This window comes from Euleptes europaea, chromosome 1, assembly GCF_029931775.1.
Source record: "Euleptes europaea isolate rEulEur1 chromosome 1, rEulEur1.hap1, whole genome shotgun sequence".
NCBI lineage: Eukaryota > Metazoa > Chordata > Lepidosauria > Squamata > Sphaerodactylidae > Euleptes > Euleptes europaea.
In genome coordinates, this window is record NC_079312.1 from 87,389,996 (window position 1) to 87,412,787 (window position 22,792).

Here is a 22,792-nt window from a genome sequence, read left to right on the forward strand (position 1 = left end):
CTCCTGTTCTTTACTCATTAAAAAGCCTTTCCCCAGATAGTAGGTCTGGAACTCAATTGTCCTTTTAAAAAAATATTTGAAATTTTTATTGCTGTCACTTGACTATCTTTAGATAAACCACTTATTTTGTATTTTGTTTCCAATCTTGTCATAATTATAGAGGGTAAATGACCTCCTTCATCAGCCCAAATAAACCATGGGCCCACAGGCAAGGAGTTCAAAATGCGAATCAAGGAAAGGCTAATGTCTGTGTGGAGAGAGGGTATCATTACCTTTGTTAATATGTAACCCTAATAGCATTCAACTTAGCGATCATTAGATAAGGGAGTTGTTTTAATATGCTGCTCATGCCATAAAAGGAATCACTACGGAGTGTGCGCAGACACGTTGGAACACTGGCAATTTACAACAGAGGAGCCATTTTAGTCTAGTTAAATGCTACATTTATCTGCTATTCTAGGGCCAGGACTTATCCCAATTAGCCATCATGTGATAATCTACCCTTTGCTGTGTAGTTATCCCCAAAGAAAACAAAAGGATTACATTCATGACTCTTGATGACATCAGGGTGTGAACCAAGGATCTTCTGTGAAATTTGCCCCCTTTTCAGAAACGTTTGCACACATTTGCAAAAATGTATGAAACTCTTTGCAAGGAGGCAGGCAGGTGTCAAATGGGAAGATAAAATGCATCCCTTTTACCAGGGAAACCCAGGCTAACAGATTCCTTCACTTGAGCTCTGTCCAGTCATGTCTAGTCCATTATGTGGGGCAGGATATGGATGGGAATATGACTCCAGATGGCTATCAAAATACATATCCCATTGAAAGTACTACAATACAGGTGAACAATAGCTGCATTCAGAAGCACATTTGAATGTGGATATCATTCATGTGAATTGTATTGTTTTCAATGGTGTGCACATTTGGATGAACACACATTTGCACATCCTTGTCCACATTCTACCTCCACTAGTCTTGTATACCTGTAGAGCTAGGTTGAGTAAAAGCTTTGCTGTTGGGCAATGAAATGGTGCAGAATGACAACAGCATATCAGCCCAGTTCCCAGGCAATATGGATACATTCCCCATACCCCAAAGCACAACAGGTAGTAGTAACAATGGCTATGAACAGGCATGAAAAAATATTGAAAACATGGAAGGAATAAATCTGCATCTCATAAAATGGATACTAGCGCCAATTTGCACACGTATCTGTGGTTGGTTATCACAGTAAATCTGATGGAATTTGATTCAAGGCTTTCTAAACCAAGAAGCTTTCTATTGCTGTGGGCACACAGAGAGGAAGAAGAGAGGAGAGATCACAGAAGCATGAGAATAACATGTGTTCAGCCCATCAAAGACAATAAAATTTGTTGAGATATCTGAATGCAGTCAGTACTATGCAAGAGAGGAAGAAAGGGAGAAGAAAGGGAGAAAGGAATGAGATTTGTTGATATATTTGAGGAAAGGACAAAAAAAGTGCATCTGTCAACTACTGCAAACCTTTCTAAACAAACAGCAGGTTGTTCCACTGTGAAATAAATGAACATATGAAGCTGCCTTATACTAAGAAGAAGAGTTGGTTTTTATATGCCAACTTTCTCCACCACTTGAGAAAGACTCAAACCAGCTTACAATCACCTTTCCCCCCCCCACAACAGTCATCCTGTGAGGTAGGTGGGGCTGAGAGTGTGTGACTGGCCCAAGGTCACCCAGCTGGCTTCGTGTGTAGGTAAAACATGATCAATCTGTTCTGTCAGCAGCTCTCTGAGGTCTCTCAGTCAGGGGTATTCCAAGCCCTGCTAATGGAGATTTTTATTATTGAATATGCCATAGAATAGATCTTGGATCTTTTGCATGCAAGACATATATTGAAACCACTGTGGTACAGATCTTCCCATGAGCACATCCAAAGGCTTGTGGTAAAATTTTGACTTTTTTCTTTGTATAGTGCATTGTCATACCATATCACACAAGACCTTTTGGAATTCCCCTCCATTTCAAAAGTTATTTGCTATATGGCATGGAACTAGGTAGACTGATAAGGAGTCACTTAGATATTTTATATCGTTCCTGGTAGCTAGAGAAATGGTAACATGTTTATATGCGTTCGTTGTCTCTAACATGGAAGGGAAGCTATGTTTCCTTAAATTTATAACTTCACATCACCCTTAGTAAAAATATCCCCCAATCAGATGTTTTTAAACAGGTTGAAAACCTGTTTCAAGACAACTCTCCAGTTAAGTAGCAATTTCACAGCTGTTTGTGTGAAATCACAGTAACCAAACATGAACTTTGTAGGGACAGACACTACTTTTGTCAAGTATTGTTGAGAAATGTATTTAATTCATTTCTCCCCAATGGGGAACTAAAGACATTTGTTCTGCTCTCCTCCATTTTACGTTCACAATAACCCTGTTTGGTAGATTACACTGAAAGTGTATGACTGGCTCCAGATCACCCAACAAGCTCCCATGGCAGAGGGAAGATTTGAACCTGAGTATCCCAGATGTGACACTGAAACTACTATACCACACAGGCAAAGGAGAATAATAGTGACTTGAGTCCTAGTGAGAAAGGCAGACTATAAATAATGTAAATAAATAAATAGATAAACTAATTAAGGTATGCCAAATAATTTTAACGAACCAACTTCAAACATATTTAACATCTCTTTTAAAACAGATTCATAAAAAATTTACCTATTTACTACCATGAAAAAAAAGGATGAAATGGCTGTAAATTGCTAGCTGAAAGTGGAGCAGAGGAGAATGGTGTAAACTGCTTTGGGTTCCCATTTAAATAAATAAATCTTCTTTAGTGGGTAACACATTGCTGTTAAGCTGTTATCTGAAGTTACCAAGTAGTTGTCTTGTCTCTTAACAGAGGAGCAACAACTATCTTATCCATTTGTGGAAATCTAAAAGTGGTAAAGCTGTCCAGCATGGTGCACAGGATTACTATACTTTCTACACTGTGCTGCAATAGCATTACACCAGAGAGAGAAAAGATGGTGGTGGTTCCTCTGAGACTAGGTGTGATGTTAGGGTTGCCAGGTCCCTCTTTGACACTGGCAGGAGGTTTTTGGGGCAGAGCCTAAGAAGGGTGGGGTTTGGAGAGGAAAGGGACTTCAATGCCAATTGCCAAAGCGGCCATTTTCTTCAGGTGATCTGATCTCTATCGGCTGGAGAGCAGTTGTAATAGCAGGAGATCTCCAGTTGTAATAGCAGGAGATCTCCACCCACCGCCTGGAGGTTGTCAACCCTAGTACTGGTATCTTCATGTTCTAAATCCCAAAGTATAGAAATTACTGACAAAATTTAAGGGGCTTTTGTTTTTTTCCATGTTGTAGATGCTTTAATTTTATACAGGACCAAGCCTTTCAATCTAGTTTTACATCAATAACTAGTGTAGTCAGGCTTAATACAGGGTTGCCAACCTCCAGGTGGGCCTGGACATCTCCCAGATTTACAACTGATCTCCAGACTACAGAGTTGGGTTCTCTTGGAGAACGGCTGCTTTGATGGGTGGGCTCTATCCATGACATTATACTCCACGGAGTTCTCTCCCTTCCTTGAACCCCACCTGCCCCAGGCCCTACCCCAAATCTCCAGGAATTTCCCAATACATAGTTAGTAACCCCTCCTTAGTTAGAATGACAGGGGAACTAACACACATTACATATTTCAATCATAAACACACTATAGTGTGTTCCAAATCCTTAACCTACACACATGAGCACTGCAAACTCAACATGATCCTTAATAGAGTTTACCTCTATCGAACTGTCTTTTGTTGACCACTATGGTTTATAGTAATTTGGCAAGAGGGATTTCTATCAGCCATGAGAGAAAGGTTTATTTGTGAGTTTTTTTAAAAAAAGACCCCAGAGTCATGGCCTTGATTCAAGTCCCCACCCAATTGTTGCTTTTAATCTGAAAAAAATATTTTTTAGATGATCCAGTTATGGCTTTTTCACACAATGTGTAAATTGGCCCTTAATTAAGTATATGGCACCAATATACCACAACAAGCATTCAAAAGGGACAAAATAGCATTCTGTAACTTCATTGTTTAGAATGTATATGCACTAATATTTATAAACAGATATTTTAAATGTACTTACTAGTAAAAATGGATACTAGTCATGATGCATACCTATTCTCTCCAGGATCAGAGGAGCATGCCGAATATATTAGGTCCTGTGAAACACAGGCAGGATGGTGCTGCTGCAGTTATCTTGTTTGTGGGCTTCCTAGAGGCACCTGGTTGGCCACTGTGTGAACAGACTGCTGGACTTGGTGGCCTTGGTTTGATCCAGCATGGCCTTTCTTATGTTCTTATGTTCTTAATGGACAAATATAGTTAGGAACAACCGCCCCCCCCAAAAAAAAAACATCTATTTTAAGTAACTGCATGTACAGTATTAGGTTTTGCTATGGTAATCATTATTCATATATATACAATTTAAATTCCTAGCTATAGAAAACTTGACAGTATTTTCCTGAAGACAGTAGGCTGATGTTTTCCACTAAAGGCAGGAGCTTTTGTGGTTTTCATACTGCTGCTGCAGCTGCTAATAGTGCACGGCGGCAACAGGACTTCCATGTAGCAAATTTCCATACATTCTCTCTATCCAGTCCTCTGCAGGTGCCATTTCCCCTCCCACCACCAGGAAGCTTTCTTTTTTTTAAATCTGCAGTTGATATTTTATTGTTATAAAATTATAACACTTTGTCAATCAGGTTGTCTGAATTCCCAGCTTGCTTGCTTGCTTTCCCAAATAAAACTCTATCCAATTTCATTGTGGAAATATAAGAGAAGCATATTTCTGCAACAAAAGGGGATAGACTTTTTGAAAATGAAAGCTGGAAATTTACAGAACATGATAGATTGTTATAATAAAGTTATAATGATAAGCTGATTGCTACTTTTTTAAAGTCCTCTAGGGGCTGGTGGACAAGTGACTGCTGAGGGGGATTGGGGAAGAGGAAATTGTGCTAATGTGGGTGGGACCAGGAAGATCCAGACTTTCCTATCCACAAGAGTGCCATCACAGTTTTGCTGCAATCTTTCTGAAGACATCACAGCAAAGCAAGTTTGGGAAATATTATAAGAAGGTACACCCTGGAGGTGCACCAAAGCACCACAATGCTGTGGTGAAGTATGGGGAAAACCAATAGCATCCAAACTGGGGTCACCTGGGGCAAACAGCCCTTGTGTAAATGACTTTTCCAGACATAAGATTCACCTAGACCCACCAGCAACATTGGCAACATATTTTAAATATCCAGATCATTTTTTATTTCATTATCTTTCTCCTCTTCTTCCTGCTCTTCTGTGTTCCTCAGTCTCTCCTTCCCCTTTTAAAAGACATAGCTTTGGGGGAAAAATGTTGTCAGCAACTGGTACAAGAGGATGGGGCATAAGCTAGCTGTGGAGTTCAAGACCAAAGCTCCGACTCATCATTAATCCAGAGTATGGATTAGTCCATTGCACCATTTTGTTTTAATATTTGGAGCTAGGGTTGTGCATATCGATATACCCGAACCGAAAATAAACCAGAAATTATCCGTTTTAGCAATATTCAGGTTTCGGGTTGACCAAATACCAAAACCTGGGAATCTGCCCAAAGCCGAATAGGCGATGCCTACAAAAGCCAAATAATTATTCAGCTTTTTTCGAGTTTCGGCTATTCACCTTCTGTGGAGTTTGAATTTTGTGGCCCTTGTTGCATTTAAAGGAGAACTATCGCCTTTCTTTGTAATCCTGCCCCCTGGCTGGTTTCTAGGGTAGCAGGAGGGAGAGAGTAGGCATCTTGGAGTGGCCAATAGGAAGGCTCACTGGAGCTTCCCCTGTGGCCAATGGCAGCAATGCATTTTGCATTGCTGCAAAGCCAGCTGGTGCAGTCTACCTGGATTGCAACACAGGACAACCTAGAAAGGGGGAATGAGGAGGGCCAGGAATTCTCAGTGGCCAATATGAACCCAGGTAAGGAAGAACGATGTTCTTTTACCAATCACAGAAGGTGTTTTTGGGCTGGTTAAAGCTCCTTTAACCTTACTGGGGGGAATTTACATGTCCCCATATTTTTCTTCCAACAGGGATAAAAGCAGCTTCAATTTGGTCGTTGGGAAGGGATGAAAAATCCCCTTCCCTCCCCTGCTTATCTCCCCAGCAGCTGCAATTTTTACAAGAAAACAATCTCCGAACTACATAGAACATCTGGTCCATTCAGGCCTATAATTTAGATATGTTTAATGTACTGGAAATATTAGATGGCTAGATTAGATAATAAATATATTTTTAAAGGTAAAGTAAACCTATCTTCTTCTAGGTTTTCTCTAAAGAATATTTTTTTAATCTGTACCTTGGACATAGGGCAGGCTGCTGAACAAATCTCACATGATGTCAGCAGCATGCTGTAGTTAATAATTTAAAAAAGAGTTGCATGTGTACGTGCACAGTCGTGTGTGACTATAGTATCTTTCTATAGGTATCTCTGCATGCAGAGGGGAGCTTTCAGTATCAGCACTTTGATATCTTCCATATTAAAAACAAAACACCAAAAGTTTTCCATGCTGGAAAATTCACACTGAAATACACAATAAGAATTTCCCAAACAGATTAAAAATCAGTCCATTAAAAGAGCTCTGTAAGAATGTGAAACAGATTTTGCAGCAGCACTACAAAATTATAACATGCCTGTCTGAGGGTTTTCTTCCAGATTTCATGAACAGAATAAAAACTTGGGGGAAATTTCATTTAGCTTCTAACACCGGCTGCAACATTGCTTGTCGCTGCTAGGGTTGCCAGTTCCAGCATTTGAAATTCCTGGAGATTTTGGGGTGGTGCCTGGTGAGAGCCAAATTTGGGAAGGGAAAGCAGCTCAATCGGAATGGGATATTAAGGACTTTCATTTCTCCTGCACTCTGTGGTATTTGGCCATAGAGTCAGCCTTCTGAAGTTGCCCTTTCCTCTGTAGTCTGAAGATCAGCTGTAATTCCAGAAGAATTCCAGGCACCAACTGGAACCCTATCGCTAGCTACGGTTGCCAACCTCCACGTGGTGGCTGGAGTCTGTAAAATATTGCAAAGAAGAAGTGTAAGATTTTCACATGGGCCATGCAATCCTGAAAGGGAGGCTGGAGCCGCATAGAAGCCAGCGTGACCAGTGGAATGGACACTGACGCAGGGAGACTTATGCTGGCTCCGGGGATCAATGCAGCAGCGTGGGCGCCAGGCAGCGGCACTGCCTCCCTGGCAGCGCTGTAGTTAATGTAGCTCAGTTGGAGACCTGTGCTTGGCGTAACAGCGCTTTCCCAGTGTAAGTGCCCATGCCAGCGTCCAGGGGGCGGAGCTGCCTTTAGGCAGCTTCCACAGCCCTTTCGCCCTGAGAACGTGTCATTTTGCAGGCATGGAGTTATGCCTGCAAAATAGCTGGCATAGCCCCGTAAAACCCTATGGGGGAGTTTCACAGGGTTTTGTTCAAAAAAGTTTTTTTTCTTGTTTTTACGAGCCGGGAAGCCTCTCAGGAGTCAGCACTGCTGTGCCATTACTGGCCGTTACCTATCTACTCCCCCGCCCCCACTCAGGAATGGGATGCTAGTCTGTGAACATACCCCAGCTTAGGAAAAAGTAACAACATTCAGCAACATACAGTGCAGATTTCTTTTATCTTAGTTTTACTTTACATGTTTTTTGCTGCCCAAATACCATAAAACAATATTTCAACAATATTATGGACACAATTAAAGATGTGAAATTCTGAGGGAAATGGAAAAATTAAAAAACAAACAAACAGGTTTTCTTATTTTTTTTCTCCCAAGGGCGTGTCACAATTTTGCCAATAGAAAAACTCAGAAATTTTGAGGAGGATTCAATCACTTTCTTACTGCTACTTCCTAGTGTCCTGTTATCAGCTTACTTTTAGCCCTGAGTTAAGGTATTTGTTCATAAAGGTTAAAGGTAAAGGTACACCTCTGTGCAAGCACCGGGTCATTTCTGACCCATGGGGTAACGTCACATCAGAACATTTACTAGGCAGACTATGTTTTGCAGGGTGGTTTGCCATTGTCTTCCACAGTTGTCTACACCAGGGGTGCCAAACATAAGGCCCTTTGAGAGTTCTTATCTGGCCCGCAGGCCAACAGAGGCAGCCACACCCTCCCCCCCCCCCACACTCTCGACCTGGGCTGGCAAGGCATGGCAGGGCCTGATCAAGTGACATTTATGTCATATCCGGCATCATAACAATTGAGTTGGACACCCCTGGTCTTTATTCCCAGCAAGCTGACCTTGGAAGGATGGAAGGCTGAGTCATCCTTGAGCTGGCTACCTGAAACCAACTTCCATTGGGTTCGAACTCAGGTCGTGAGCAGGTCTCACTCTGCGCCCAGAGAGTACTGATTTTTAAAGCCCCAACTGTCTGGATTTCACTTAACAGAGGGAATATGTGTGTATGTATGCTCATCCCAATTCCCCAAGGCCCAAGGAAGCATAATTTCTCCACTTTCTTACAAATAGGCACATTTATTCTGCAAGGCTGCAGGACAAGGTTTCCTCTGTAATTGCACCGACACATGAGAATTCCCTTCCCAGGGCACATACTTCTCTGAAGGGTTTTTTTTTTATATCAAGTGATAGCCTTTTATTTGAGTACATATTTCTCATACGTGAACACATACATGAAGCTGCCTTGTAAGGAATTAGATCATTGGTCCATCAATGTCATTATTGTCTGCTCAGAGTGGCAGCTACTCTCCAGAGTCTTGGGAAGAGATCTTTCACATCACCTATAATATGATCCTTAACTGGAGATGCTGGGGATTGAACCTGAGACCTTACACATGGCAAGCAGATGCTCTGCCATTAAATCGTGGTGTCTCCCCAATATTTACTGAAATAAAAGAATTATTTTGCTGATATGGTAGTATTTGACAATTTGGTTTTATATGGTTTTTTTAAATGATTTATTAGATGTCATTATGGTTTGATAATGGATTTAAATTGTTGTTTTAATATTGATTATTTGATTGTTCTTTATTGCTTCCAGTGCTGTTGCTTTTGGCTGAGCACATAGTTTATCATTGTTACAAAGAAATAAATACACTTAAAATCTCCTAAGAATGACTGTGATATTGAATATCATAAATTGGTTGCAACTTGACCACATTTACACACACAAACACAGCTTAGAATTCAAGGTGTCCAAACCGGATTAATCATTTTGTTATATTAGTTAAGATTTTTACCTATTATTTATGGTTTGCTATAATCTTGAGAATTTGTTTTACTAAAAATAGTTTTTAAAATAGTTTTATGTTTTTATACTATTTAGGTAAAAGCCATGTGCCTAGGGGCTAGCCACTCACTAAATCTCTCCTGTATGCAAAGAACTAGGACAGTTGAAATGAAAGTGGTTTGCACTGGCAGAAGAATTAAATCATTCTAATTATCTGGATCCAAAGCTTCTTTTCATCTGAATATACATGGTAAATTGTTCCCAATTTCCTGATTTATATTATATTCCCCCTAGATTCAATGCATTTCTACCCTTCTTTGTGATCAACCCACCCACTCCTCTGTTAATTTCAATAGAAGGATCAAATTAGAGAATCTTGAGCATGAGCAAAGCTTGTAAGGTTAGATCCATGAACGAAGGAAAGACAAAGCTTCTTTTACAGTCTAGTTCAGCAATCATTGAGGGGACATTGGTAGTATTTCTTCAGTTGCATATAACAGGACAACACCTTCTTTGGCCACAAAAGAACTGAGCAACTAGTAGAGCCAGCGTGATGTAGTAGTTAAGAGCAGTGGACTCTAATCTGGAGAACTGGGTTTGATTCCCAACCCTCCACATGAAACCTGCAGGGTGACCTTGGGCTAGTCACAGTTCTCTGAACTCTCTCAGCCTTACCTACCTCATAAGATGTCTATTGTGGGGAGGGAAAGGGAAGGAGATTTTAAGCCGTTTTGATTCTTCTTAAAAGGTAGAGAAAGTCAGCATATAAAAACCAACTCCTCTTCTTCTTCTAGATTACCATTTTAACATAATCAGAGGAGCTTTTGAGGACATGTTTTATCTCAGCCCCGTTCTAGTGTTTGACATTATTTTACATTAAACTGGGGGAGAGTTTTGTTTCTCACCGTCACACATACACACACACAATTTTTGTTGCCCAAAGACCTAAAAATATCATCTGGCTCCAGTTTTGATCATTTACGTGGATATCAAGCCTTTTGTCTTTTATAGTCCAAACTGAACTTGAAGATTTTCCTGGTTTAAAAGAGCTCAGAAGCTAACCGCCCATATGTGTGTGATCGTTTTCTCGCCTGTTCTGCACATATTATAAATCCCACAGCTTTTCAATGAAGTACCCAAACAAAAAATGAAAACCAACACTCAAAGTGTGTTACAATATATCAAAATACCCATCTGAGTGACAGCAGAAAGTCCATTGTCATCAGCTAGTATTCTCCAAAAAATATTAAACATTTTATCTGCTGACTTGATAAAGCACCATTACCAACAACATTTTATAGGTACTGTATAAAAGAAAAAAAGTGATGGAATTCCAACCCAGTGTCATTCTCAGGCTACCTATTAAAATGAACCTATAGCTGAATTGGGAAGGCAACTATTTATAACATGAACAAGTTGAAATGATCAAACTAAAGTATCTCATGTTAAGGTAATCTAGTCACTTTGAAAGTCAGTCTAGCAAATGGTCAAGGTGTATTTATTGCCATATTGAGCCAACAAAATTAGGTCTCATTGCTACCAATTCTATGTACTTTACAGAAACAGGTCACACATTCTAAAGACTGCAATGTCATGTACCTACACTGACTACCCAGTGTTTAAAATCCATTTTGTGCATGCCTGATATGTGTAACAGGTGCCTCAAGTCAGCACTGATACATGGGAAACCGTTACTATAAAGAACACAAATGAGTAGATGTCAAACAGAAGTGGTCTAGAAATTAACCCCATCACAAAAGGGTTGTTTTATGTCTCATTTTTCTTCCATCATGGAACTCAAGGGACAAATAAAGAGTACCCATGCACTGACCAAACACAGATCTGCTTGGCATCCACAAAGCTGCCACATCATGGCATAAAACCCTGGACTTAAGAATACGATACAGGAATACCAGATCACATTTAGTAAATCTCTATCTCTTTATGTACTGATACCTTAAACACAATTGGTGATGTGATTTTTTTCAAGAAAATCTGAATCAGAAAATTTTCCAATTCCAACAAATAATTTAAAAATGTTAATATTAGCAAAATGTAAATAATGTTGCAAAAGAAGGTAAATGCATCATGTACAAGCCTGGACCATGTATAACCATGTATGGGGTTTGTTCATGCTTCATATTCCACATTGAGCCCATCTAATATGATGGATTTACAGAATAAGAACCCTAACAACTATAGATAAACAGAATATATTTGCATTTGTCGGGTGGAAATTTTCCCACAGAAAAATATATCATTGGGAAATTTTCTGGGAAATGTTGTGTTTTGGAAAGTTTTCTTCCTGTATCTCTGATCATGATAAACAGTTGTTTCCATCATGTCTTCTCACCCTTCATATGACTATATTTGCCTTAGAGAGGAAAAATATATAAGGAAATTAATGTCAAGGCTGTGTTTATTCCAATGTTCTGTCATTTCAGAAAAGAGCAAAAAAAGGATATTAGAGTGCTTGAGAAGGTGCAGAAAAAGGATATTAGAGAGCTTGAGAAGGTGCAGAAAAGAGCAACCAAAATGATTAGGGGACTAGAGCAACTGTCCTATGGGGAGCGGTTAAGACGCTTAGGGCTGTTTAGCTTGGTAAGAAGGTGGCTAAGGGGACAGAGGTCTATAAAATTATGCATGGTTTGGAGAGAGTGGACAGGGAGAAGTTTTTTTCCCTCTCCCATAATACTAGAACGCGAGGTCATTTGTTGAAGCTGGAGGGTGACAGATTCAAAACAGATAAAAGGAAGTATTTTTCCACACAACATATAGTTAAATTGTGGAACTCCCTGCCCCAGGATGTGGTGATGGCTGCCAACTTGGAAGGCTTTAAGAGGGGAGTAGACATATTCATGGAGGAAAGGGGTATTCATGGCTATTAGTTAAAATGGATACTAGTCACGCTGCATACCTATTCTCTCTAGTATCAGAGGAGCATGCCGAATATATTAGGTGCTGTGGAACACAGACAGGATAATGCTGCTGCAGTTGTCTTGTTTGTGGGCTTCCTAGAGGCACCTGGTTGGCCACTTTGTGAACAGACTGCTGGACTTGATGGGCCTTGGTCTGATCCAGTAGGGCCTTTCTTATGTTCTTATGAGCATTTGATGCACACTTCAAAACAAACTCTTCATCGGTGTTTTTGTAAACTCCTTATGACTATGAAGATTGACTTAAAATGTGTTACCAACTCATATTGCAATCTCCAAAGCTATTGAAGGCTCTGCAGAATTCCTATTGAGCTGGAGCCAAATCTACAGTGGCCTATAAAGCTCCCTGACTTTTGCCATTACCAGAAGAAGGAAAAAAACAAAACATGCAAAAGAAGCCATTATCAATTTGTATAATTTATAAAGGGTGCGGAGTCCAGCTTTTTTGGTGCATGATTTTGTTGTGTATTGTATGTGCATGCTTTTTTAAAGCATAAAAAGCACAATGCCCAGAAATCAAGACATTGTTTTTATAATGTGGTACAAACCCAGTCTTCCTTTACCAATTCCCATTTTAACAGCAATTCACACAAATTTCAACATACCAAATGTTTGTGTCTTTTGAAACATGCAAACAGCCTGGCTAGAACAGTACCCAGATTGAAGGGATAGGAAATCATTTTGGCCAGAGTGTCAAACCCACCCACCCCGACACACACAAGCTCTACCTATAAAGTTGTTAGTATGCTGGTAAACAAATGGGCGGGGAGAGAAGAGATGAAGGTTGAACTTGGCCAGACACAGTGGGAGCAAAAGTAATCCTCAGAGGCACTACACAGCTGAGCAAAATGATGTGATGTGCTGCTGTCAGGCGCACCTGCCAGAAGTTGCCCACCCCTGAATTAGAGCTGGAGATGTGTGAATTGCAAGATTCAGAAACATTTTACCAGCTCTGTCTTACATCTAAACATCTATTATCACATTACAGAGGCATGTTCCTTGAAAGCACAGACTTGGGCATTACTCCCTCAGAACTGCCAGTGCAAGCCAGAGAATTATTTAAATATGCCACAACTGCCACCAGAATTGTATTAGCAAGGAAATGGAAGATGATATAACTTCTGGATTTAAAAGAGTGGAAGGAGAAGATGTCTGAATACGCAATTATGGCCAAAATGACCAACTTAGTGAATAAAGGTCAATACTACGAGCTGTTTTTTTTTTGAAAAATTGAAACTATTATCAATACGTAAAGGTTTAATGATAGAAGGTTAGAACTGCTTTCACAAATCATATTTTTATCTTGAGAAAAACAAGATTATTAAAATGTATTTATCCATTTCTTACTGCAGGCCAGGCAGTAAGAAATGGATATATACATTTTAATAATTTAATTTAACCTATAAAGGTTTAATAGAGTGCAGTAGAACAATTGATGTTAGAAGGCTAGAAGTGACAAAATGTTGATATTTCTATAAACTATACTAAGTTGAGTAAACTGTCTTGACTTATGTAGGCCATGCAACCATGTAATGTCTGTGCATATAAGTAATTCTCCCCCCTTTTTTTCGAATGTCCCCACTTCCTGTATTTTCCTACCCCTTTGCTCCATTTTAAAAATAAAACATTACATATATATTTAAAAAGGAAAGCACAGACTTGGCAGAGGTCAGATATGACAGTGTCCAATGTTGTTATGTGTGAACCCACTAATAGCAATTGTGAACAAAATGATAGTGGTGATCAAGTAGCTAGGCTTCTTCAACATTTTTCTGGGGGGAAATTAAATATTGGTCCTTTACACGGGAATAAAAACAGACCTTGCTATGCAGAATCAAATTATAGCTGTCTATCCAACAAATCCTATTGATTTTGATGGGAATGTTATGTATGTGCTTAGATCTCTGCCAGTGAGACTTAAGCACCTGGATTGTTCAGGATTTTCAAAGCCCCCTGCCCGTTTGTAGGGCTACCAACAGCCAGCATCTCTGTGTGTCTGTGTGTATGTAAATCAGGATGGGTAGCCCTGTTAGTCTGTCGCTAGCAGTAGAAAAGAGCAAGAGTCCAGTAGCACCTTAAAGACTAACAAAATTCCTGGCAGGGTATGCACTTTCATGAGCCACAGCTCTCTTCTTCAGATACAGCTGCCAGAAATGTTGTTAGTCTTCAAGGTGCTACTGGACTCTTGCTCTTTTCTACCGTGTGCATAAATGCTGGTTTATTTCATCACACCCCTCACAAAGTAACCCCAGCCCATAAGGATAAATCCGAAGAATGGACAGCCCAGACAGGCAATGTCTTTTGGTAAAAGAGGGCAGGACATGGTGGTTCTACAGCTAGGCATGCTGACAGTTGGGTTAGCTTGGCCCAATCTACATCTCCTGTAGCAGAGTTTCCCACGCTTTTTGAGACATGGAGCACTTTCCGGGAGAGGAATTCATCCCAGAGCCCTAATTTTCACCTAGCACCTATACACTAAACCTAACGACAGTAGTATTTTTCCTTCCAAACTCTTCACGGAGCACTAGATGTTTCGCGGAGCCCCAAGTGCTCCTCGGAGCACAGTTTGGGAACCTCTGCCCCGTAGGAAAAGGAAAGTGCTTCAAGAGCGCCCAACTTCAAAGGGCGCCAAGAGTCCCTGCTTCCCAGCCCACAAAGCCGAGGACAATAAGGGCGTCCTGCTGCATGAGGGACCACTGCTTGTCTGCATGACAAAGGGACACGCTTGTAAATTTGCACGGGGCTCGAGGGGGGGGTGGGCGCTTGCAGCCCTTTTCATTAGCCCTCTCTCCTCCCCGCCGCCTTTGAACTGGACGGCGCTGCGGGGTCTTTCCCCCCAGAATGTTCATTTGCGTTTCCCCGCGGATAGACTTCCACTTTCCCATCGAGGAGCTCAAGAGTTCAAGAGTTCAGCGCGAACAGGAGGCTGGAGACGCGCTGGAGGAGGAACAACCGGGCAACAGACGCGAAGAAGTTGGCTTGGCGGGAAAGTTCGCCGGCAGCACGCGCGCTCTTCCCTTCCTCGCGGAACCCGCCGCTCGCGCGCAAACGATTTCCCGCCCACATAAACCAATGCATTTGCCATCTCCACTCTTTTCTCATGGCTCGGGGGGGGGGCATTTTGAAAAAGCGAAACTCGTTTTAGAGCTGGTGCGCTCAAGTGAATGGAGAGTCGAAAACGCCTGGGAGGTTTTTTGCCGCTCTATAGATGCACATTTTCCCCATTTTCTCAAAACTCTGCATGGGGGCTTATTGTTGAGTTTTGGGAATATGGATGGGAAAAAATATGCATCTAAAGAGTGGCAGATCCGAGGCAAAAAAAAAAAAAAAACATGCGTTTTTGCCCCAGACTTAGGACTTAATGAACCCGTTCATCTTTACAAGGTCTTTACTCCTTTGGGACTTGGATAGGTCAAGCACTTACTTCACAGGGATGTTGCCAACATTAAACAGGGTAATCGTCATGCACCTGAGCCCTGATATCGATGGAGCCTTAATAAATAAAATTATCCAAACAGAATAAAACCACACATTACAAATTTGGAATCCCAGTTTCTTCAGTACAAATCCACGTCAGCCACAACCAGTAAAAACTAATGCAAAGAGAAGAACCCCCCCCCCCATTACCTCTTAAATACAGAAAGGCAGCTCATCCCTCAGATTATTCACAAATCCTTCAAAATCTCTCAAGCAGGTTCACACAATTTTAAAAAAAAATCTTCACCTCACAATACATTATTTTCCACAGATCAATCACACAAATTGATTTACATCACAGACCAGTACCAGAAAGTTGTCACAGAATAATTAATACCCTGTGGTTTTGTACTCATATTCAGTAAGGTAGATTTGAAAATTCCCCCTGTAAGCATGAATTGAAAGATGGGGAAATCAACCTTTTTACAGCTCTGCTTACAAATATAATAGGAGGATTAAAGAGTATTACAGAATAACTAATCTGCACTAAGTGATTTTGAGTAGGTGCAGATGCTTGTATGCACTGCATACATTATAAGGTAGATAACCACACTTGCCCATAGTAAAATCCAAAAACAAAAGCTGTGTAATGCCCTTTTTTAAACAGAGCAATCAAAATAACACGACATAGGCCTTTTATGCAGGGGCATTTCCCGCGATCACCCCTGCCGACTGCTTCGGGGCTTCCTTTGGATTATGCAGGCCTTTTCCACCCGTCAGAGGTCGCCTCACTCTCCCGGCACGTTTCGCCCATGTTTTCCGGATACTGTTTTAGCCAGAATCTGGAAAACGTGGGCAAAACGTGCAGGGAGAGCAAGGTGACCTCTGCCAGGTGGAAAAGGCCTGCATAATCAAAAGGAAACCCCAAAGCAATTGATGAGGGTGACATAAAAGGCCATAGTGTGCAAACTTTCAAATTCTGCAGAACAGAGTAGTTAAAACAGGGAAGAGGGGAATCTTTTACACTGTGATCTAAAGGCCTCTGTCTGCTCTGCTTAGCAAATTAGAATCAGCAGATCAGGATGCAGATCAGGATTTATCATAGCCTAAAACGAAAAGATTCCCATCTTTGTTGTTGTTGTTTTCAACATCCATCATGATCATGAATTCTGCACATGTTCGTACACAGTGTTATTTTGATTGATCTTAAATAAAAGGCATTGTGTGGATTTTCTTTTTGAATAGTGCATATATACCTTCCACAAGAGCAAATAATAGCTTCAGGACTCAGAGAATTTGTCCTTTGACACATAGGTGCAATCCATCCAACAAAGGTCCCATTTCTTTCATAAAACCATATGAAAGCCTTGTCTCACACTGCCTTGCATGCAAGACCATCATTATAAAGAAATCAGGACAATCACCAACTCACAGCTCCAGAATACTGTAGAATATTGCTTAAATGATCTGTCCAAGCCTTAACAGGTTCTCTCTGAACCCATAAAAAAAGATTTAGAGAATATAATGGCTACGATCCATGTAAACAATTTTTCTCACATACTGAAATCCTCACATTCTATTCCCTTCCCCCTTTAATGCTTGCGCATAAAACCTTTGTTTGTTGTAGTGGTTCCATTGATTTGTGATTATTTAATGGGGCACTGGTGTGGGCTGTTTCCCCCCTCAAGCTAAAATTCAAGTTTTTATATTGTATGTATACAGAAAAATAAATACATTGGCCAATTCTATTCGAGAGTCAGCTTGATGTTTTCTTTTACCATCTCTACTAAAAAACCTGAAAAGGAATCATAACTTGATCTCAGGATCAGAACTAAGATAAGAACTGTTGTGTGATAAACAGGAATCCCAACGATTAGACACCTTTAAAGGTAATTGCAAATAAATAACTGCATTCAAAGGGATGTTTATGGTACTAAATGCCTGGCAGAATGTTTAAATAGAGCAAGGAGTAGAGGTAAAGATAAGTCCATACTCATGTTTTCAGATCTGATAGGCCCTCACTTAGGCTTATATGGACACAGAAACTGATCTGTCAGTGCAATCCTATGCAGAGTCATTCCAGCCTAAAGTCATTGGTTTCAGTGGGCTTAGCCTGGCATCACTCTGCATAAGACAGCACTGTAAGCATCTTTTTGGCTGTGTGTGAGCATGGAGCTTCTTCATACCTCAAGGGAAAAGAAAACGTTATTTTAAAGAGTTTCCATGCATAGGAAACCAATGACTTCTTTTGTCAGTGGTCACATCTTCTGAAACACTTTTTATCTGTTTTAAAGCACATTTTATTATGCACTTACTAAAAAAAAAAAGATATGAAATGTCCCACAGCTTATAGCAATTCTTCATGCATGCTCTTTCCAACAAGGACCATCTTAATGTCATTAAAAAAATAGTATATAAAGTGGCCTCTCAGATGCTGTGGTATATTCATAAGGCATTGTTCTTTTCCCAATTATTACCATTTCCTTGCTGACTTATTGAAAAACTGTTAAGATATGGATACTAGCACTTCATAATGTGCGTCTTCTGGGTATTGCTCTTCAGGCAAATCATCTCAACAGTCTTTGCCACTGATGTGATTTCATTTTGCTTTGTCTGTCACTCCAAATGACAATATTTATCTGCAGGGCTTGTCAGTTAAGTTAGGGCAAGAATTCTACAGTTTACTACATTGCTAGATGAGAGAAAAATTAACTTGTGACTCAATGACTGCCTAGTGCCAGAATCTTGGTGAAGTGTTTGACAAAGATACTGAAAGGCCGAGGGGTGGGGGTGGGGGGAATGTAATCATTGCTTAAAATGTAGATGAGCTACTGGCTATTCTCCTATAATTTACTTCAAGGAAACATATTTATATCTGCAACCTTATACTCTGAACCTAAAGCACATTTGGTTATATTGCTCACAAATAGGACATGTATTTCATTACAGTCAAGAGAACTAACAAAGCTCTTAAAATAAATATTTCATGGGATCAGGAAAAAAAACTAACAAGATTGTATTCCTTCACGGAATATTATCATGGATCCACCTAAATGCACTGGAGTATATCCTACCATGCAGTTCTTCCAACAAAGGTATTTCCATATGCAGAAGAGGGTCCAGCAATTCCTGCAGATTCCCCCTCTCCTTTCAAACCTCCCCCCACACTTGGGCTATTTCTGAAGGGTCTGCTTACCAGCAGGAACAAAATTTCAGGTGGCTCAGTTGCTGCAGCACAAGGAGGAAGTAGGGGAAGTACATGGATTGGTTCACTATCCAATAATCACAATCCACTAAATTTAATCAATGGAATCAATAGGATTTAATTGGAGGCCAACTTTTTGCTAATTTTGAATTAATTTTGAATTAAGTGACATCACTGGGATATATTTCAAATCATCCTCACTTGGGGTTGCTGTTAATATGAATTGCTATCCATTTGTGACTATTACAGATACAGGGTTGTGCTCCATATAGAAACTGGGAATTAACTGCCAGTCATTGCTTCATTGGCTGGAAAATCTACAGGTTTGTACACCTCACCGGACAATCCACTCGTGGTTTGTATGAATTCTTCAGTGGAAGTTCATCCTGTGTTGCAATTTTGTAATGTGTGAAATGGCCCTTGGATTGCAGCCAGCTGCCCAAGTTCCCTTCCATTTTAAAATGCAATTTGCCCACAAACTCTTGTGTATACAAGATGATGTGCAAACGGTAATGAAAAGTAAACCTTATAAAGCTGCCCGCTCACTCCTTGCACTCTACTAACTGAAACTAGTCAGTGAGAGAAGTAAAGGCAGAACAACAGGAACCGACTAGCACCATGAACTAAACCAGACCTTTTCCCCACCCTTCGCGCGAAGACAGCAGAAGCGGTCGATTCCTTACCACTGTTGTTGCTGGTGGGAACGTTGCGTCTCATCCACTCAAAGGGAGTGCGCCTTTGCGCGTTTGGGGACAGCTGGGGTATTGAGCCCCCCATGGAAGGAGGCAGCAACCCAGAGCCGGGAGGCTGCATGGGATTGAAATCAGGAGGGCTATATCCAAGCTGGCCCGGGTTAGCGACCGACGACGGGGCTCCTGCGCCATAAGACTGCCAATCCTCTTTGGCTGGGGCATACGGAGAACCCCAGGCTCCCGCGTGCTGCCCATGGTGAGGGTCGCTGTTAATCCCCGGCACGTGGTGGTAGCCTGCAAAATCCGAGTACTGAGGGGGCACGGGCACGTAATTCTGCGGGCTGAGGTTCAGGCTAGGATGCCTGACTGGGTTGGGGTACATGTTGGTGTCCTTATCCAACAGATAGCCCACATACATCATCCCCAAGCGGCCCTGCGCGCATAGTGTGCCCTGTAGTGCAGCTTCTTCTCTAGCCAGCCCTGGCGGCTAACTCACGGCTTCTTCCTGATAAGCTGTTCACCTGAACTTCTTGAGCAGTTTTTTTCCCCCAGTTTGCAAAGGCACCTCCCTGAGGAAAAGGCGTTTTATTGGGCCAACCTCTCGGAGCATTTGCATTGAAAGGCAGGTTTGCATTTCAAAGTACAGGAATCAAAGTGGAAGCCACTGGGTGGATCCCAACGATACAAATTACTCCGTAGATAGAAGTGAGGGGGGGGTAGGGAAAAGAGGAAAGGCCTTTGGAGAGAGAGAGTATGCCTGAGAAAATCACAGAGAATACAAAGAATTCAGGACACAATGGAAGGAGGGGGAAGTGGGTATTTCAATCAGTTTTCCCAGGCTGTAGGCAGGTATGGGTGCCATGTAGCTGGCGATCTGGAACCTCTTTACTAACTATCAGTTGGAGAATCCGATCAAAAAGAGCCTATCAGTGACTTCAAAAGTGGAAGGGTCGGAAAGTTATTGCCTTTTAGCTTGTCATCGCCAACTTTACTTGTGTCCTGTTTAAAAAAAATAAAATAAAAAAACCTGTCCAGATGCATGACTGATTCTTTGTGCAAAAATTGGCACCGAATATATTTTCTTAGTACCTCTGACGAACATTCCCAGGTCACCAACATGTAGCCAGGATGGAGAGAGTTGTCTAATAACGCCTGATCCTTATAGATGGGACAGATGTGCAGCATTTGAGAATGTCAGTACTGGACATTTTCTAAACTTGGGGGTAATATATGCGATGGGTTATAGCCAGAGGCGGGAGAGGCACTTTGCAATTCGCAATTAGCATAAATAATGGTAGCATTCTGCATTCCTTTTAAGGGCTCCATTTCATATCCTCCTAATTTAAAATTAGTGTAACAGAGAACTGTCAATATGCCTAAATAATGCCTTTTGAAGTTGGAATAAAGCTACCGACTTCATTGATACACACACCCTGATCTGGATGGCCCAGGCTAACCTGATCTCATCAGCTCTCAAAAACTAAGCAGGGTCGGTTATTATTGCGTGTGTATAAATTAAAAGTTCCAGTTCGAGCAAAGTATGTGCTATTCATCATCTCGTTTTATTCGAATAAAGCCGAGTTTTTTTAAAAAATGTAATGTTTCTTTTTAAAATTATTTTTTATTGAAGAGTCCACAGAATGATGGTGGCAAGAAACAGACGGTAAAAGAGAGATTGCTCCCTTATTGCTTCCCCCCCCCCCAACACACGCATTAACGTATAACGCGGGTGGCTAATTCTCACCTCTAATCTGCATTGTACTACATCAAAGTGACTCGTGTGTGGCAATTTTAGAAAAGAATAGTAAGCTCTTCGAATGTATATTCATCTCTGGAGCTAGGTAGCAAATACAACCGTTGCGGCTTCCCAAAAGTACGATGTTACATTCCCCGAAAGGAAACGTTTACCTTCCTGCCTTTAGGATCTCTGTTCGTATTGCAGGTGCCTGGCGTAGGGGCGTGTAGAAGATGGTCAGTTTCAAACATCGCTTTTTGTGTTGTTGTTTTTTAAAAAAAACTTTCGAGTTTTTATAGTGGCAGATTAGTCTTCCTGACATGACAAGAAGCACTTTGTATGGCTGCGTGGAACAGTGATGCCTTTAGTGACAGGATGCGATGTGTGTATCGACCGGTTTGAGTAATGTCTCTTGCTACAGAAGGACGTTTTCCCATTCCTGAGCAGAAAACGCGGGCTCATTCCTGCTATGAGCCGAGTGATTCCATTATATTTTAGTTTGTGTTCCTAAAAATACTTTCTTGGGAATGAATTCACCTGCAGTCACGTAGACCATTACATCTATATGCCTAAGAATAAAGTTCGGGTATTGGGTGATGCAGTTTAAAAACACCGTTCATGCAGCGCCTGGGTTGAGGAACCTACTCCCAAAAGACTCGTGTTCCTGTGTCACTGGGTAGCATAATCTTATAGTGATTCTTAGCTCTCTCCAGACCCCTACCAGTCAGCCGCGCCTTTTATCCCTTTGATGCTAGCTCACACCTACACGTTGCCAAAGGCCAGCCCTTCTTCAAGAAGAAAAGCAGCTCCTCCTTCCTTGGGAAAGGGGATCGCTAACAAAAGAAAACATTGGGGGGGGGCTGTAAGGGGGGCACGGACTTCCCCTGCTTTCCTGTCCGTCCCCGCCCCACCCGCCCCCACCCGCCCCCACCCGCCCCCACCCGCAAGAGACAAATTTTGCAACCGAGCAGAGGAAAGTGCTTAAATATGCTTCGGCTGGGCGCTTGCAGAGTTTCCTGAATGCGAACCTCCAAATAGCTGTTGCACTCCTAAATTAGGTTAGTCCCAGGACTCCCATCACTTCGATGATTCCAAGAAAATAATGTATAATCTGTGATGCTGTTCCAGATTTGTTCTTCACAAAACATAACTCATACATGCTCAAAACCCACCACATTTCATATGAGAAAATGCATTACATGTCAATGCAGAAGTCATTGGGATCTTTTATGGAAGAACTTTTAGAGCACTTCAATAACCTTTCCCCCCAATTTAACAGGGAGGGAAAGATCTATAAATAGGGCAAGGAAACCTGATTCCTAAGTGATTGTACTCATCTGCCTTCTATATAGCTCTATAGCAGTAACAATGAAAATGGTCTAATAGTGGATGGAAAATGGGGGACATAAAATTATAATGGACAGCACTGTATTTCACAGCCAAGGTAATTTCTTGTGGGCTTTTGTAATCAAGATTTCCCCCACCCCAGTGGCACATGCATTGCGTGAGGGAAACCTTTATCATGGAAGTAGTTGGAACTCCTGGAAAAACATGGCATATTA

At 41.2% G+C, this 22,792-nt stretch overlaps 1 protein-coding gene across 1 annotated transcript in view; it reads right to left on the minus strand.

The window, feature by feature from the left end:
• Nucleotides 1-19,913, minus strand: part of CDX1 (caudal type homeobox 1) — a 45,141-nt gene extending 25,228 nt beyond the window's left edge. The window contains exon 1 of the mRNA XM_056865995.1: nucleotides 19,487-19,913. Within this exon, the coding sequence (XP_056721973.1) occupies nucleotides 19,487-19,913 (427 nt within the window). The remainder of the gene's footprint in view (nucleotides 1-19,486) is intronic.
• Between the last annotated feature and the right edge of the window lie 2,879 nt (nucleotides 19,914-22,792).